An 18260-nucleotide genomic window follows, 5' to 3' on the forward strand; every position below is an offset into this window, starting at 1 on the left:
TAAACTTTGGCAATGAATATTAAAAAATTTTAATTTAAAAAGAAAAATTTCCGAAAAAAAATATTTCTAAAGAACAGTAAAGAGCCATATTAAAATTTAAGACAGGCAGAAATAGAGTCTTATAAAAATTCAAACTTGGAGTCATATAAACGACCAGAAGTTACTGTCGAAGAATAATTAAAACCTAGAACGAGCAAATATTAAAATGAATAATCACATTAAACATAATTATGAAATTTACTGATACAGATGAGTAATTAAATCCCATAACGAGTAAAAATAAAATGAATATTCAAGTCCAACTTAAAACCAACAGAAATAACTATAAACAGAAGTTAGCTGCTGCCCTCTCCCATCATTTAATCACAAACCTTCTAAAGTGTATCGTGTTACTTATACTTTACTGAAAATGAGAGATATTTTAAACACACTTTTTTAGTGACAACTAAAAAAAAAAATGATAATTAAAATACTGAATTACCGAGTCATCTAGTAATTTATATCATTGCATAGTAAACATTCAGTTCATTTTCATTAATTCGATGCAATCATCATGATAATTATAGTGATTTTGTCTTTAGTTTTTGTTGCTAATTTTGAAAAACTAAAGTATACAGCTAAATTGCCAATAATAATAAAAAAACAAAAATGATACAATAGACATTAGAAGGTTTACGGCTAGGAGGGGGGAGAGCAGTAGCCAAGAACCTGTTCTTAGTCATTTCCGTTCGTCTTAAGTCAGAACTGAGCATTCATTTTAATTTTTACTTCTTTTAGGATTAAATTGTTCATCTATACTACCTTTATGTTTGATATGATTACTTATTTTAAGTCTTGTTCGTCTTGGGTTTGAATTATTCCTCGACAGTAGGTTTGGTCGTTTTGAGTTTAAATTATAATACGACTTTATTTTTGTTCATCCTAAGTTTTAAAATAGCTGTTTACTTTTCGATGAAAATCTTCTTTTTGCGGAATATTTTTTCTTAAATTTATTCCAGAGAAGTCCAGGTAGTAATTTTCACAGCTAATAGTCCCAATTTCAGGGATGCGCGTTTCCAATATAGCATCAATTTCAATATGGTAATTTTCAAAGGCCGTTCATAACATTTTTCATTCTTCCCGGCTGTGATTCCTCGCACAAAATTGTCCTCTCTGGTAATTCTCCCACAATCATTACGCTAAAGTTTGACTTTTTGTTTCCAGTACTTAGAATGAGTACCCAGGTAAAAGTGAGCTCACAAATACTTCTAGCATAGTGCTCTGAAACATCACGGTAAAGAGTTTTGGTTTATAGATTTAGATTGCGCGCATTGTTCATCAAACATCTTTTTATCTGCTTCAAAGGGGCATTAACTAACTGCAGAAATAATTGCAAATTGTATTAGCCAATTCTGTTTAAAATTTTAATTTTACCATTTTCTTGCAGAAGTTGTCAAGGCAAGAAGCGGGAGGTGAGAATTTTTTTTTTTCAGCTATAGTTTTTAATAGTGCATTTATCTAATTGACAGGCTTATTCTGTCTTCACCAAAACTTCACAGATTTTTTATTTTGAACTGTTAAGCAATGCAACAAGAGAATAAACTACTCAAATATACCCCATAGGCATTTGATTTTTTTTGAAAAATACAAGTTTTTAATAACACCCCAAAAGAAAAAAAATCTTGTTTGACTACACTTAAAATTTCGCAACTTAGGCTTTATAAAAGAAATTATTTAGTTTTCAAATCAGTAGTCAGTAACCTGCTAAACAGTTTAAAATGAAAACTATTTGCTTGGCCCTTGCACTTTTAGTTGCTGCTGCTTCAGGTGAGAAAATCTTGCAATAAACTGTTTCTATTCATAAGTCCTGAGTGCAAATCTTTCTTGGTCATTGATGGCAGCAAAGGTCGTTGGTAATCATTACAACTTGCCGTTCCTTTTCGCCGATCTGTTTGAGCCCTCAGTCCTTGCATAGAACAGGCCCATGTTATGGTCTGTCGAACATTTGTTATTGTAAAATCACCTTTCCAGGCTTCTTTCTGTTATAATTTCTACAGTGCCTTTTTCTTACCACTAGATCATAATCTTTTTTCAAAATTTCACGTTTCTAGTTTCATTAGCTTCGACTAAAAACTTTGTAGAAGGAAAAATAGACAAATTGAAAACTTTGACGAACTTAAAATTCCGAAAAAGTCGTTTGTCAGTGTGATTTGCCTCTCACTCTGACTATTTCTCTTGGCTTTTGCCTCTCACTATTTCTCTTGGCTTTTTTCACATAGCCATCACACTCACCTTTTTCATCTTTGTCCACCAAGTTGATATTTACTCAAAAATCAGCGGAAAGGCTTTGAAAATTTGAAATTTCATGTTTCTAAATTTATTAGTTTGGCTTAAAACTTGATGGAAAGAGAGATAGACAAATTAAAACTTAATTTTATGGCAATTTACTAAGGAAATTGTAGATGACCATTACTCATTGAGCTTGAGGAGTGCAAGAGGAGGCACTTGCACAAAAAATTATTATGAAGAGGGGGGGTATTTTGTTTATGTCCATTATGAAAACCTGTATTCTATTTGCTACAGATGATATGAATAAAACATGTTAAAATAAACGCTACTAAAGTGTCTAATTTCAAAACCTTTTTTTTTGTATTTAACAAAACGACTTAATCAACTTGGTTTTATTATGATATTATTTAAGCCCCTATTTTCGTTAAATGTTTCCTTACAACATCTTCCTACCCCATTCAGGGATGATCTGGTTTTCGGTTGACCCTAGACCAGTGACCGTCAAGGACATTCTTTGGCAATCTGTCATCCTTCATCCATAGAACATGCAGTGACCCCCTTAACCTTTCTCTTATTATAGCCCTTGAAAATGGGATTGAACCACGTTTTTCGTATAGCTTACTGTTGTGATATGGTAAGCAGTGGGTACCCAAAAGAATCCATAGCAATTTCTCTGGATACCATCTAGTAAATTATCTTCTGTTTTCTTGAGCATCCACACTTCAGAACCATACTTGGCTACAGTCACTGATCATTTGTATTTACAAACAAAATTGTTTTGAATAATATTTTTTTTTAGTTACTCCCAACAAGTTCTTCTAATGTAGTGTTATAACCTTTTTAATGATTTTTTAGGGTCTTTTTTTACGTTTTCACTTTTCTAATGGAACGGAAAATTTTCCACTTATAAAAACATAATATTTATTCAGAATTCTTATACACGTTTGGAAAACATGTAGATAGATGTATTACTATAAAACTTAAAACTAGCAAAAAATATTGCTTGTTCGATACCCAAGACAAATTCACAACGTTAGCTAAGTAACCAGCGCTTCACTGAAAACACAAAACAAACCATCATAATACCAGGACGTTATTTAAGGAGCAGAAAATTCTATAACTATCCAGAAAGAAAAGAGTAATTTCTAAGTCTCTAAATATTAATTTAGCGACCGTTTCATCGATATTATTAAATATACAAAATCTATCATCTAAAAAAGTCAAGCTAGCTCAGTTTTCTGTAAAGCACTCGTTCTTCGGACACAATAGACATTTGGAAATATCACGAGTCAATGTTTTTGAGCTAGCTTTTATACATTATCTTGCTTAAGCCACCAAAAAATAATTTTTATTTATTTTAAGTTTCAACTTTTTTTCTTTACTTCAGTATATATTTTTTTAATCAATTTTTGCTCGTTTTTTTCAAACGTACACTATAAACTTCATAAAACAAGATTTATTTATTTTTGGGAATTACTCTAAAGTAGTCAACATGATTTGTTATGTAAGATTTATTTTTTTTATAAAATAAGATTATCTATTTAGTTAGGATTTGATTAAATAGAAGCTGTACTTCTGGCATCTCTCAATTTTTCGCATATGGCATTTATTTACCGTTTGCTTATTTTTTGAATAAAACTATTGATCTTTGTCTTTTATATTTAGAAAATTACCAGTCCTAAATAAAATAAAAAAAAATTAACAGTCCTAAATCAGAGTCATTTGTTTGTTTTTTTCAAACCGTATTTTTAAACAATTGGTTTGTATGGGTTATTTTTTGTTTTTCTTGAGGTCACAGCTATTGCTGCAACCAGGATGAAAATTGGCTGTCATTTGCTGTTATTGACTATAACACATTTTTTGTTATTGTTATTGACTATATTGACTATTATGTTATATATGTTATTGACTATATATTTTTGTTATTGTTATTGTTGCTGTTATTGACTATAACACATTTGCTGTTATTGAACTACAAAAATTATAATGAGGCATACTCAGTATAAGGGGGAGAACTAAGGATTTAGAAAGAGGCCATAAGGTATAAGATTTTATTTGAGTCCTCTTAAATTTACTAAAATCGAATGTGGGGTCAAAATAGTTTGTGCATAATTGCATCACATGTTATACAACTAGGATGTCATTTGGGGGGGGGGGCAGTTGCCCCCCGAATAATGTGGAGTAAAAACTATTATGTATCCCATGTTTCCTGACTATCCAAATATGGACCCCTATTCCCCTCTAAAAAAATGCAGGAGATTCGCTCATGTATGCAAGATATATGTAAAACCGAATAAAGAAAAAAAAAAAAAAAACAACTTACTCTTGATACCTTCCAATATTTGAAGAACGGGATAGTTATGCAGAAGGACACATTTTGAAGGAAGCTTAAAAAAGGGATCCGTATTCTGTAAAGACATTTTTCAAAAACCGGAGGGGCTGAATATCTTCTATTTGAAGTCTTAAGCCAGAAAAAATCGATTGACTAACTTGTATATTTCATGTCCTAATATATTGATTCTTTTGGGAAAAATTGATGTTTTGCAGCGCAAAGTGGCAAAAACGTGAATTGGCTGACACGATCTCTTTTATTAATTAAATAAAAAAACAAGTTTTTCAACTAAAAGTAAGGAGTGACACTAAAACTTAAAACGAACAGAAATTACTTCGTATACGAATGGGGCTGTTCCCTCATCAACACCCCGCTGAAAATTTTTTACTGCTTTAAAAAGTCAAAATATATTAAAGTTTGACTATTTTTAAAAATAGTCAAACTTTAGCGTAAAGAACGGGGCGCTTAGGAGGGAATAGCCTCTTTCCATATACGGAGTAATTTCTGTTAGTTTCAATTTTTAATGTCGCTCCTTACTTTAAGTTGAAAAAACTTGTTTTTTTAATTTAATTTCTGAACGTTTTTGAATTAATACATATTTTATTTTGCCTCTCTGAACATGAATAATTAAAATGAAATTTGCATATTAATTTTGTTTTGACTGAATAGCTTTCTCATAATTTTGATAGGACAATTTTGAGTAAAAAGAAGCGGGGGAGAAGGCCCAATTGCCCTCCAATTTTTCGGTTACCTAAAAAGGCAAATAGAACTTAAAATTTTTTACAACCGTTTTTATTAGCAGAAAATATACGTAACTCACGAATTAACTTACGTAACGAGCTTCTATTTTCGTATATTTCTATTACGTATATGAGAGGGCTCACCCCCTCGTCAATACCTCGTTCTTTACGCTAAAGCTTAAATTTTATCCCAATTCTTTAATAATGACCCCTGAATCACTAAGGTCGTAGAATAAACAGTTGAAATTACAAAAAATACTTTAGCGTAAAAACCTAGGTATTAAGGTGGAGATGAACCTCCTAATATGCATAATAACTTCTGTTTGTGCTAAGTTTTAATGCTGCTCCTTATATCCAGTTGAAAGAATTTTATCATATTTATTTTTTCATTGTTTTTTTTTTAAAGAATCTTAGAAAATCCCGCATACCCTTTTTCGAACTTCTCTTCCCCGGTAATAAATTCTCCATGGAAAGATCATCCCATGTAACCCCTCCTCTCGAGTCACCTCCCAACAACCAGAAAATATCCCCCTGAAAACGTCTGTACACTTCCCAATAACCCTTTCTATATGTAAATAAGGGTCAAAGTGTTTGACTTGCTGCCCCTCCCCCGGGGACTGTAGGGGAGGAAGGCATCTCCAAAGACATTGTTATTAGGTTTTTCGACTATGCTGAACAAAATGGCTATATCAAAATTTTGATCCTGTGATTTTGGGGAAAAATGAGCGTGGAAAGGGCCTAGGTGCCCTCTATTTCTTGGTCACTAAAAAAGGGCAGTAGAACTAGTAATTTCCGTTAGAATGAGCCATTTCGTGACATTTTAATACCACTGAGTCGATACGATCACCCGTGGGGAAAAAAACGAATGAACACGCACCCGTGATCGGTCTTCTGGCAAAAAAGACGAAGTTCCGTTTTTGTAGATAGGCGCTTGAAACTCCTACAGTAGGATTCTTTAATTCGCTGAATGTGATTGTGTGATTTTTGTCAAGATATTAGACGTTTAAGAGGTGTTTACCCCTATTTTTCAAAATAAGGCAAATTTTCTCCGGCTCATAACTGTTGAAGGGCAAGACAAAATTTGATGAAACTTAAATATTTAAAATCAGCATATAAATTTAATTCTTTTGATGAATCTATTAGTATCAAAATCCCTGTTTTTAGAGTTTTGGTTTCTATTGAGCTGGGTCACTCCTTACTACAGTTCGTTACCACGAACTATTTGAATAAAGAAATCATAATCTTCTGATGATTTAATGAAAAACTAGGACAATACCTGCACTATGAACGTCATTATCAGCCATAATGTGAAAACCAACAAAATAAATGTCAGATTTAGACCATGAAAAATTTATTGGATCTAACGGAATTTGCATTCTACTTTATTTTGAACCTCTTTGGGAAAACATCGATGTTTTCCGGTATAAAATATTAAAAAGCACCGCTTTACTGTGGTAAAGTTTCTTTTCTAACCAAAAAGGTCATTATGATAATTGACCAGCAATTGAAAAAAGGGGGAACACCTCCAAAATTTACATGCATTCTTATGAAAATCACACCATCAGATTCAGCGTATCCGATCATCCTATTTTAGGAGTTTTAAGCTCTGTTTAGCAAAAATGTGGAATTTTGTATTGTTTTTTTTGCCAGAGGCAAGAACACGGATACGTGTTGGTTAGTTTTTTCCCCAGGATAAATATTCCTAGAATATTGCGAAAAGGCTAATTTGAACGAAAATTAAAAGCTCTAGTGCCCTTTTTAGAGACCAAAAAGATTGCAGGACAACTAGCCCCCTTCTCACTTCTATATACTCCAATAGTCTTCAGATCAAAAATTTTGAGATATTCATTTTGTTCAGTATAGTCAAAAGATGTAATAAATATGTCTTTGAGAATGACCTTCCACCCACATCCCCTGTGGGGAGGCATACAAGCTCTGGGCTTTGCCTGTTAGCACGACATAAGAAAAGAAAAAAATGGACACAATGTAACATTATTTTTTTTAGGTTTTTCGGTTTTTTTCGTTTGTTTTAGACGAAAGAGCTTCGTATCCAAGGATTTGTTGTAGAAGATTCAAAAAGGCTCATTCAATTTGAATTTGAAAGGGCTATTGCCCTTTTTAATATCCGCAAGTGATGGGAGCGTGACACCCCCCATTCCACACCCGCCACTTCTCCAAACACATCCTATAAAAATTTTGAGATACCCATTTTGTTCAACATAGTTGAAATATTCAGAATTTATTCCTTTGAGGTTGACACCCTCCCCCCCACAACCATAATGGTAAGTTATGTCCTGGGGGCAAATAAAGTTAACAGATAGACAATGATCGAATATGCTTCGGGGGGACTCATTGGGCTTGTAATCAGAAGTTCTTGTGTGATTTTTGAGATTCAAGGTGGTCAGAGGGTGGATATCCTTCCCTCCATACCTTGTATTTTCCCGAACTTCATCTGAGAGACATTTTCAGATGGCCACTTGTTGTCGTAGAAACTTCGAAAAAGCCACTTTCAAATCGAAATTGTGAAGGGGCTAGTGCCACTTTTAATAGCTGAACATGATAGGAGAGTAGCTAGCCCCTATCCCACTCCCACCCTATCTCCGAATGCATGCAATCAAAATTTTGAATGTGTTTTCCCGAAATGTGTCCGATAGAAATTTTGAGATTGCCATTTGTTGTCGAAGACACTTCAAAAAAGACTCATGGATTGAAAATTGAAAGGGCATCTTTTAATAGTGAAAAGTGATTGGAAGGCAACAAGCCCCCCCCCCAATTTCCACCATTTCTTAAATCATATCTAATCATAATTTTGGGATTATTATTTTGTTCAGATTATTTTATTCAGCGTAGTTGAAAGGTCTTAAATTATTTCTTTGAGGATGACAACCCGGTCTTTTGGATGGACAGAATCCCCTAGAGCCCAGGGGTATGGTTTTTGTAAGTTATGCCCCAGTGCCATTTAAGGTTCTTATGGAAGAGGGGTCGTATGAACTTTAGAAGGGGTTCATTTGATTTGAAACGTATTGCTCAAGTTTCCTTTTAAAAGTCAAATATGATGGGGAGCAGCTAGCCCCCTCTCTGACATCCTATTTTCTCAAAATGCATTCATTTTAAATTGTGATATAGCCATTTTGTTACCAATAATCAAAAATCTATGTAACAATATTTTGAGGGTAGATACACCAGAGCCCATGGAAAAGGGTTATAAGTTATTGCCAGGATATATTAGGTTTCTGTGGAACGAATAGTTGTATGAGCTTTTAGAGTGGCTGGAGCTCATTTGATTAGATGTCGGAAGCTTTAGTGCTTTTTTTAAGAGTCAAAAGTGAATGGAGAGTAATCATCCGTCCCCCAAGCCTATCATTCCCCAAGATATATCCATCCGATCGAAATTTCAAGAGAGCTATTTTGCTTAGTATTGTTGAAAGGCTCAGTAATTATTTCTTTTGGGATGTCAACTGCCCCAAAGTCCTAAGGAAAAAGGCTATAAGTTAGGCCATTCGTTTATTGTTTATGTGCATTATATGTTACTGTGAATGGTATGCAAATTTGAACGTCACTTTCCAAGAAAACGAAAGGCATTTGGATGAGCCCCTCAGACAATGTCTAAGGGAGCGATGAACTAAATAAAACACTTCAGGTTTATATGGATTGTCAAAAGGGTGCAACACAGGAATTACTGAGCATATTAATTTGGAAAATTCAAAAAAGATAAGGAAGATGATGAAAAGGGCAATACTTCAAACCTACCAATACTACTACAACTACCACCCCTACTACTACCCCTAATACATCTATGCGTAAGGGTATGTAGGTGAAATTTTTAAGGAATTTTTATGGGAAAAGGTGAACTAAATAACAACATGCCGTCTGTATGTAGGTTGTCATAAGGGTGTAACAGTGATACCTTAGGAAGAGCTTGGTGTGTGAAGTTGAAACTAACAGGGCTTGTTGTAAGAGATGTTGATTTAATCACAAAAATTACAACTTTTGTTACTATTACTGCCGCGAAAGTAAATGCTAATGAAGATTATTCCAACGCTTATCAACGATTTTTATAGTTAGGATATAAGCAAAAAAATGTTGATAGTGGAACAATTGTAAGTTACAATTATTTTGAGACAGTATATCCTTTATTTAGTTTGGATGTTTCAAAACACCAATCGCATATTTGTTAAAGTGGATCAACTACTGATATAGAAATAAAGCTTTTATTAGATCAAGCACCTGTTAATCCATATAACATTTACTGTATTAAATTTTCAGAAAGAAAAGCAATCATGAAGTTCATTAATAGTAAGTTAAATGTTAATATATGATATGTTTTCGATTTTTAAATTTGTTAATAAATTAGAAACTAATAACTGGAGAAACGTTTAAGCGAAATGAAAAGGAAAAATAAATATAATCGAACCATTAGGAAAGAATATTTAGACATCGGAATGGAATATACAATTACAGGAATGAAATGTGATACAACTAAATATGGAAAAAAATTCGTTATCATTATTGATTTTAAAGGTGAAATGGTTGATTTATATCCATCTAAGCGTTTTAATTCTAAAGCAGCTGATCTGGAAAAAAAAATACAAAAAATTAGATAAAGGTATGATTTTAAAGGTTATTGAAAGAAAAAATATAGATTGAGCAAATTACTTGATATTGATATTGAACTATTGAATTATTACATTTTATCGGTAATGCAGGACAAACATGGGAAATATAGGAACAAATATTACATTACATAGGTAATAAAGAATATGATTGAACTCTTATTTCACAAGACCTGTTTTGATCTTGAAGCTCAGGGTGGGAAATTATAAAAATGCCTGAAATCTTCGCTTACATAGTATGATCTCAATTACACTTACAGTTCGTTAACATTCTCTGGTTAAAAAATGTGTATATTTTTCAGTTCAAAGTCTCAACTCACCCGTAAAAGCTAAGAATCAGTTCTAAAGAACGGTTTTCATGGGTATATCTACTGAGTGATGCTGTGTTTTCCTTTTCAGCTGCTCCCCAAAAGATTATTGTTAGGCGGCAAACTCAAAATGTTAAGCCAGCTGCAGCTCCAGTGGACAAGAAAACTATCGCCCAACCAGTTGCCGATGTAGTTCCAATAGACACGAAAGAAGTGTCTAAACCAATTGCCAATGTAGGGGCAATCGATAAGCAAACAGTTACCAAACCAGTTGCCGATGTAGCAAAAGCTGGAGGTGCTGAAGAGCTAGAAGAACGCTTCGTAAACAGTGAATAATTTTTTAGTCTAATTTATAAAATTGAGTCCATCTAGCCCCTGTTACCTACTAATATCCATATTTCAATTCTCTATTAGATTAAAGAAAAACAGTTCATCTTCTGCCGAAGTTTCTAAGGAAAATGTTTGACATTGTTACCCTCTGTCAGACCAATCGTTCACTTCTTCTTCTATTTACTTCTTATTTGCTTGACTTTTTCTGCAACTGACCCTCGTTTTATTTTTCATCCAATTCAAAGTACTATTTGCGTCTCAATTATAATATAACAAATCTATTATCTGTAATTTCTTAGGAACTGAGCATTTTTTTCTCTCTTTTATAATTTATTTTTAATATTTTATTCAACGGGACAATATTTTTAATATTTTATTTATAATTCAACGGGACAACACTGATAGAATTGTGAAAACTGCATCATTCCTTATTCTTTTTGCATAATTTAATTTGTGTTTTTTTTTAATTAATTTGTATGCCCTTGTTTTATAGAAATATGAAATATCAATATCACAGTAAAGACACTTCTTAACTACTTATCTTTAGAAAGGCAATGTAAAATTTTAGTGCATTCATATTTCTGGTATCAAACAGTTCGTAGTAACGAACTGCAGTAAGGCTCAATAGTATCAACAGTGACCCGGCTCAATAGTAACCGAAACTCTAAGAAACAGAACTCTGATTAAAATAGTTACATAAAAAAAAAATTACTGCTAATTTTAAATATATTATTTTCATCAAGTTTAGTCTTACCCATCAAAAGTTACGAGCATGAAAAAAATTACCTTTTTCAAGAAAATAGGGGGAAACACCCCTTAAAAGTCATAGAATCTTAATAAAAATCCCACCATCAGATTCAGCGTATCAGAAAACCCTACTGCAGAAGTTCCTATCTACAAGAATGTAGAATTTTGTATTATTTTTTTTTTTGCCAGAAGACAGATCACGAATGCGTGTTTTTTTTCCTGGGGTGATAATATCGACATTCTGGTCCTAGAATGTTACAACGGTGCTCATTCTAATGGAAACTAAAAGTTTTAATGCCCTTTTTAAGTGACAAAAAAAATTGGAGGGCACCTAGGCCGCCAATTTCCACACGCTTTTTTCCCCAAAGTCACCGGATCAAAATTTTGAGATAGCCTTCTTGTTCAGCTTAGTCAAAAACCTAATAACAATGTCTTTAGGGACGACTTAATCCCCCACAGTCACCGGGGGACCACAAAAATGTGGAATTTTGACGGATGGGGGTTTATTTTTTTTTCAGGGGTGAGAGTTCTAGTGCCCTTGTTAAGCGACCGAAAAATTGGGGAGCACCTAAGCCCCCTTCCACGCTCATTTTTCTCCTCTTTGCGTTAAAGTATTCTTAGTAATTTCAAATATTTATTCTACGGCCTTAGTGATTCAGGGATCATTCTTAAAGATTTGGGACAAAATTCAAGCTTTTGTGTAAAGAGCGAGGTATTGATGAGGGGGAGAACCCCCTCATAATTGAAATACACAAATATTGAAGCTCGTTACGTATGTTAATTTGTAAGGCACGTATGTTTATTACTAACAAAAACGTTCGTAAAAAATATATAGTTGCATTTTAAAGCATCCAAAAATTGGAGGGCAACTAGGCCTCCTCCCACACTCTTTTTTCTGAATCGTCTAATCAAAACTATGAGAAAGCCATTTAGCAAAAGAAAAATTAATGTGGAATTTTTTTTTTAATTATTCATGCGCGATGAGTCAAAATCAAAACATGCATTAATTGAAAAACGTTCAGAAATTAAAAAAAAACAAGTTTTCTCAACTGCTAGTAAGGAGCAACATTAAAATTTGAAACGGATATAAATTATTCCGTATGTGAAAGGGGTTGTCCCCTCCTCAACGCCTCGCTCTTTACGCAAAAGTTTTTTTTTTATTATTTTAAATAGTAGAGTTTGACAAAGAGTCAAACTTTAGCGTAAAGAGCAGGGCGTTGAGGAGGGGACAACCCCTTTCAAATACCGAATAATTTATGTTCGTTTTAAATTTTAATGTCGCTTCTTACTTGCAGTTAAAAAAATCGTTTTTTTATTTAATATTCTTTAGAGCTGAAAGCAGTTTTTGCCATAATCCAGCGAGGGTTGGCACTACGTATAATTTTACCAGAACCACATAAGAGAATTGGTGTTTTGGTCTGTTGAGCCAATTTTCTTTAAATTTCCTATATTTGTATTATAATAATAATTATCTCAGATAAATTATTTGTTATTTTTCTTCCTATACATAGTAATTAGAACAAAAAAAGAACATGAAATAACTTGATTTTTCAAGTAATAACTTGCCATAATTGACCGGGAATTGAAATTTTTGTTTTAATCTCTATCTTTGCGTTAAATAAAACTTAAGTTTTTATTCATCACATGGCAAAATTTCGTTTATTATCTGTCTTGTTTGATTTATTGTTTTCTGTTTTTAATTTATTTGTTTGTCTAAATTTGCTGTTGGTCAGCTAAGGGAAACATTTTCATTGTGTTTTCAGGTGGCGTGAGAAGACCGGTAGTACAAACTCAGAGTCATACATCATCAATGTCTATTCAAAAAGGAGGAGTGTCACGCCCTCGTAAGTACAGTGTTGAAAAATTGTCCTATTTCTTATGGTAGATCCAGGAGAGGATTGATTTATTCAGTTTTTCTTAATGTATAAACCTGATAAGTAGAAACAGAGTAGAGAGGCTAGCTATGAAAAGATTGGGGTGGAGGAGGAGTAGCCTATGTGTAGTTGTGCTGACAATAGGCAGCTTGATGTTCCAGTGAGCTATTAGTACTACTAGCAGTAATAGTGGAAAGAGAGAAGGAAATCAAACATAGTTGTAAATTCAAAGACTAAGAACAAGGTCAAAAAAGAAAAAAAAAATATTTTGACATATTTTCTATATAAGGTAAAAAATTGGAAAACACTTGGTATAAATATTTAGTATATACCAAAATATGCTCATCCAAGATTCTGGATCTGCTGTTGTGTGTTCAATAGTCTTTGGATGAATAAGCCTGAATTATTTTTATTGTTTGACTCAAATTGACATTTTGTTTTAATTTCGAAAGGCAAACAATCATAAATTCGGAGTTAGTAGGCTTGCACTAAGATGCTGAAAGTGGTAGCATTGTATAGATGGGTCTTCTTCCATTTAATTCAAATATGGCCCCGAAAGAAGGTCTTAGTACAGACTTAGACTAATATATCTTTAATTTCTTCTCCAAAATGAGGGGCTTCGTGTCCATGAGACTAAATTATTGAAAATGTCCTCATTTTTAGTGGTAGATCCTGGAGAATAGTGACTGGTTCCTACTTGGGTGACTTTTTAATCAATTTTTATTTTTATTTTCACAATTAAAACCTAAAAATGGGGGAGGGGAGAGAAAATGAAAAGTCTTAAAAGTTCCTAGTAAAGGCCCCGCTTCTCTTACAGAAATTAAATAAAAAAAAACAAGTTTTTTAAATGAAAGTAAGGAGCGACATTAAAACTTAAAACGAACAGAAATTACCCCGTATATGAAAGGGGCTTTTCCTTCTCAACGCCCCGCTCTTTACGCTAAAGTTTGACTCTTTCTCTTAACTCTACATTTTAAAACAGTAAACCACGTTCATTAAACCAAGTTCAAGTAAACAGTTCGTTACCACGAACTGTTTGATCTATAATTCTGTTTCCCATAATATTGAAATAACTGAGTCTGACTTTCTTTTATTGTTTTAATTAAATTGACACTTTCCTTTTATTTTTCATTAAATAAAAAAAACTAGCTTTTATAACTGAAAGTAAGGAGCGACATTAAAACTTAAAACGAACAGAAATTAATCCGTGTATGAGAGGGGCTGTTCCCTTCTCAACACCCCGCTCTTTACGCTAAAGTTTGACTCTTTCTCTCAATTCTACTTTATTAAACTCTTTTTTTCAATTCTTCTTTATTAAAAAGTAAAACACTTTAGCGTAAAGAGCGGGGCATTGAGAAGGGAAGAACCCCTTTTCATACAGGGAGTAATTTCTGTTCGTTTTAAGTTTTAATGTCGCTCCTTACTTTCAGTTAAAAAAACTATTTTTTTTTAATTTAATTTCTGAACGTTTTTGAATTAATGCATGTATGATTTTGGCTCTCCGCACATAAATTATTAAAATGAAATTTGCATATTAATTCTTTTCTTGGCTAAATGGCTTTCTCTTAGCTTTGATCAGAAGATTTTGAGAAATAAGGGAGGGGAAAGGAGGCCTAGTTGCCCTCCAATTTTTCGGTTACTTAAAAAGGCGACTAGAACTTTTAATTTTTAACGAACGTTTTTATTAGTAAAAAATACACGTAACATAAGAATTAACTTACGTAACAAACTTCTATATTCTTATATTTTTATAATGTATATGAGGGGGTTTGTCCCCTCGCTAATACCTCGCTCTTAACACTAAAGCTTAGGTTTTGTCCCAATTCTTTAATAATGACCCCTGAATAAGAAAGGCCGTAGAATAAATAGTTGAAATTACTATAAATGCTTTAGCATAAAGAGCGAGGTATTTAGGAGAAGAAGCCCTCACATGCGTAATAATCTCTGTTCGTTTTAAGTTTTAATTCTACTCCTTGCTTTCAATTGAAAAAACTTTTTCATGTTTAATTTTTCATTGTTATTTTTTTATAGCAATGCTAGAAAATCCTGCGCCCTTTTCATTTAATTTCTCTTCCCCCACGACATATTCCTCCAAGGAAAGATCCTCCCACATAGCCCCATCCCCTCAACCCCCTCCCCAAACCAAAAAAATTCCCCTTAAAACAGTACACTTCCCAAAAACCATCACTGCACGTAAACACTGGTCAAAGTTTGTAACTTGTAGCCCCCCCCCCGGAGGACTGTGGGGGAGTAAGTCATCCCCAAAGACACATTTATTATGGTTTCCAACTATGCTGAACAAAATGGCTATCTAAAAATTTTGATCCGTTGATTTTGGGAAAAAATTAGAGTGGGAGAGGGCCTAGGTGCCCTCCAATTTTTTTGGTCAGTTAAAAAGGGCACTAAAACTTTTCATTTCCGTTAGAATGAGCCCTCTCGCAACATTCTAGAACCACTTGGTCGATACGATGACCCCTGGGAAAAAAAGCAAAACAAACAAACAAACAAATAAACACGCACCCGTGATCTATCTTCTGACAAAAAATACGAAATTCAACATTTTTGTAGATAGGAGCTTGAAATTTTTGCAATAGAGTTCTCTGTTACGCTGAATGCGATGGTGTGATTTCTTTTAAGATTATATGACTTTTAGGGGACGTTTCCCTCTATTTTCTAAAATAAGGCAAATTTTCTCAGGCTCACAACTTTTGATTACAAAGACTAAATTTGATGAAACTTATTTATCAGCATGAAAATCCAATTCTTTTGATGTAATTCTTTCAAAAAATCTCCCATTTTTTGGAGTTTCGTTTACTATTGAACCTTACTACAGTTTGTTACCAGGAACTGTTTGATAAGCCAGCAATCAGAAACAAAATCGTAAATACAAATATTTGTTAGGCTAACGCTAAGTCAACAGAAACAGTAGCGTCAAAAATGTTAATAATGGGTATTTTGGGGTTTTAATGGGTAAAATTTAATGGGTATTAATAATATATGATTTTGTTTCAAATATTTCAGTGTATTAGATTCCTCTATGTCTATTATGAAATTCAGGGACAATACCCGAAATGTTTCTTTTTGGGAAGAAAGAAAGTTCAATGAGTTTTTAGAATTTCTGGTAATTTTTATCAATTTACTTACAAAATAAGGCCATTGTGCTAGTGAAACTTAATAAAAAGCAGTGATCCCAGTAAATTTCGCAATATTAAAGGAAAATTAGAGTAAAGCAAGTAATAGTAAAGTAAAAAAGAAAATTCTTGCGTCCCAATCTTGCAATCTCATGTTTATGCGTTCAAGTAAGCTACGGGTCGAGAGCAGCCTTTTTTCCCTTGGGGGCTGGGAAGGTCACAGAATTTCCATAGAAGTTTTTGAAATTTTTCAATTCTGAAACCTTTATATTTTTGGGATCAACAAAAACATATGGGTATTCATGAGACGAAGGATCTTAATTTTCAGAATTTTTGGACATTAAAACTTAAATTGAACAGAAACTATCACATGTATAAGGGGTTACCCCCTCGTCAATAAAATGCTCTTTAATTTAAACTTTTCCTCAGTACTTTTAAAAGAGCTATTTATTTTAATTAAACGGCCTTTGTGATTCAGGTGTCATTCTTACAGAATTGAGACAAAATCTGAGCTTTAGCATAAAGAGCGAGGTATTACGAAGGGGCCGATCACCCTCATATACGTAATAATTTCTGTTCATTTTAGGTTTTAGCGTTGCTCCTTACTTTTGGTTGAAAATATATGTTTCTTTTTATTTAATTGTGATGGAATTGATTAGGTTCACGTTGTGTTGTCTCAAACGAAATGATTTCAATGATTTTCTAATTGGATTTCAGCTGCATTGTCTTTAAGTGTTTTATTGGCTCTTAATTTGATTTGCTAATAAAGAACTCTGTTTCAGTTGCCGGTGGGCTTGGTGGAGTTCAATCTAGCTTTGGACAAACTGGGGTCGGTCTTGGTCGACCTGGATCAACTCAAACTGGTCTTGGACAAACTGGCCTTGGGCAAACGGGTCTCGGGCAAACTGGCCTTGGTCAAACTGGTCTCGGGCAGACCGGATTCAAACAAACAAGTAGTCTCAGTCAATCCACATTAAGTCGACCAATAGCTGCTAGACCCATAGGAAAATAAGCCATATCCTCTTTTGTTCTTTTACTGGCATTGATTTAATAAAACTACTTTGCACCGCGTCTCTGATTCTTTTTTTCCATATTAGATTAAAAAAAATTTAGCACATTTTCATTTTGATCACTTGAAAACGCTATTGTTGAATCTTCCAACTCAATCCTAAGTACAACCAGGTCTGCAAAGGTTTTGATTCATTGAGCCGAAGTTACTGCAAGCCAAATACTAAGAAAATTAGAAACAAAATTAGAATAACAAATTGACTTTGGTTCAAAAATCGTCCTTTGTATCAACTGATATAGAAGAGTCTTCCTAACATTTGAAATAATGTACATTAACTTAACAAAAACGGTTTATGGAAGAGTCTTTGTTATATATTGATTAATTTAAAGAATTTTCATCAAAAAAGTTTTTCAAAGAAAAGTAAACAGCTAAATTAGACAAAAAATGAACAGAAATCAGTAAACAAATGAGACCTAAAACGAACAGAAATTTCAGTTAATCATTAAGCAAAATATATTACAAACAGACTTACGATAAACCAGAATTGTTTAATCTTTCTAGGCCACAGATTAGATAAACAATATATAAACTGTAAATATTGTATATTTAAGCTGTGTTCTAGGCTTATTAAAGACCTAAGCAAATTTTGAATTTACAATCGATATATATATATATATATATATATATATATATATATATATATATATATATATATATTAAAAGAAAGAAATGGTTTATTCATCAACAATAAACATGACAAAACTTGAAGCAAAGCTTGTTCAGGTAAATAGTCACCCAACTAGGCCTATATATAAATCAACTAATGGAAGGTGGCGACAATTAAACACAAAAAACAAAACAAGAAACGACAAACAAATCAAATACAAGCTATTTGGTACTTCCTATTA

At 33.1% G+C, this 18260-nt stretch overlaps 1 protein-coding gene across 1 annotated transcript; it reads left to right on the forward strand.

The window, feature by feature from the left end:
• The first annotated feature begins 1687 nt into the window (after positions 1 to 1687).
• LOC136026844 (uncharacterized) lies at positions 1688 to 17416 on the forward strand. The gene is made up of 4 exons (XM_065703556.1): positions 1688 to 1806; positions 10353 to 10589; positions 13102 to 13182; positions 17126 to 17416. Exons 1-4 carry the CDS (start codon positions 1758 to 1760, stop codon positions 17353 to 17355), a joined length of 597 nt encoding a protein of 198 aa, XP_065559628.1. The 5' UTR covers positions 1688 to 1757; the 3' UTR covers positions 17356 to 17416.
• Positions 17417 to 18260: the final 844 nt, after the last annotated feature.

This window comes from Artemia franciscana, chromosome 5, assembly GCF_032884065.1.
Source record: "Artemia franciscana chromosome 5, ASM3288406v1, whole genome shotgun sequence".
Classification (NCBI taxonomy): Eukaryota; Metazoa; Arthropoda; class Branchiopoda; order Anostraca; family Artemiidae; genus Artemia; species Artemia franciscana.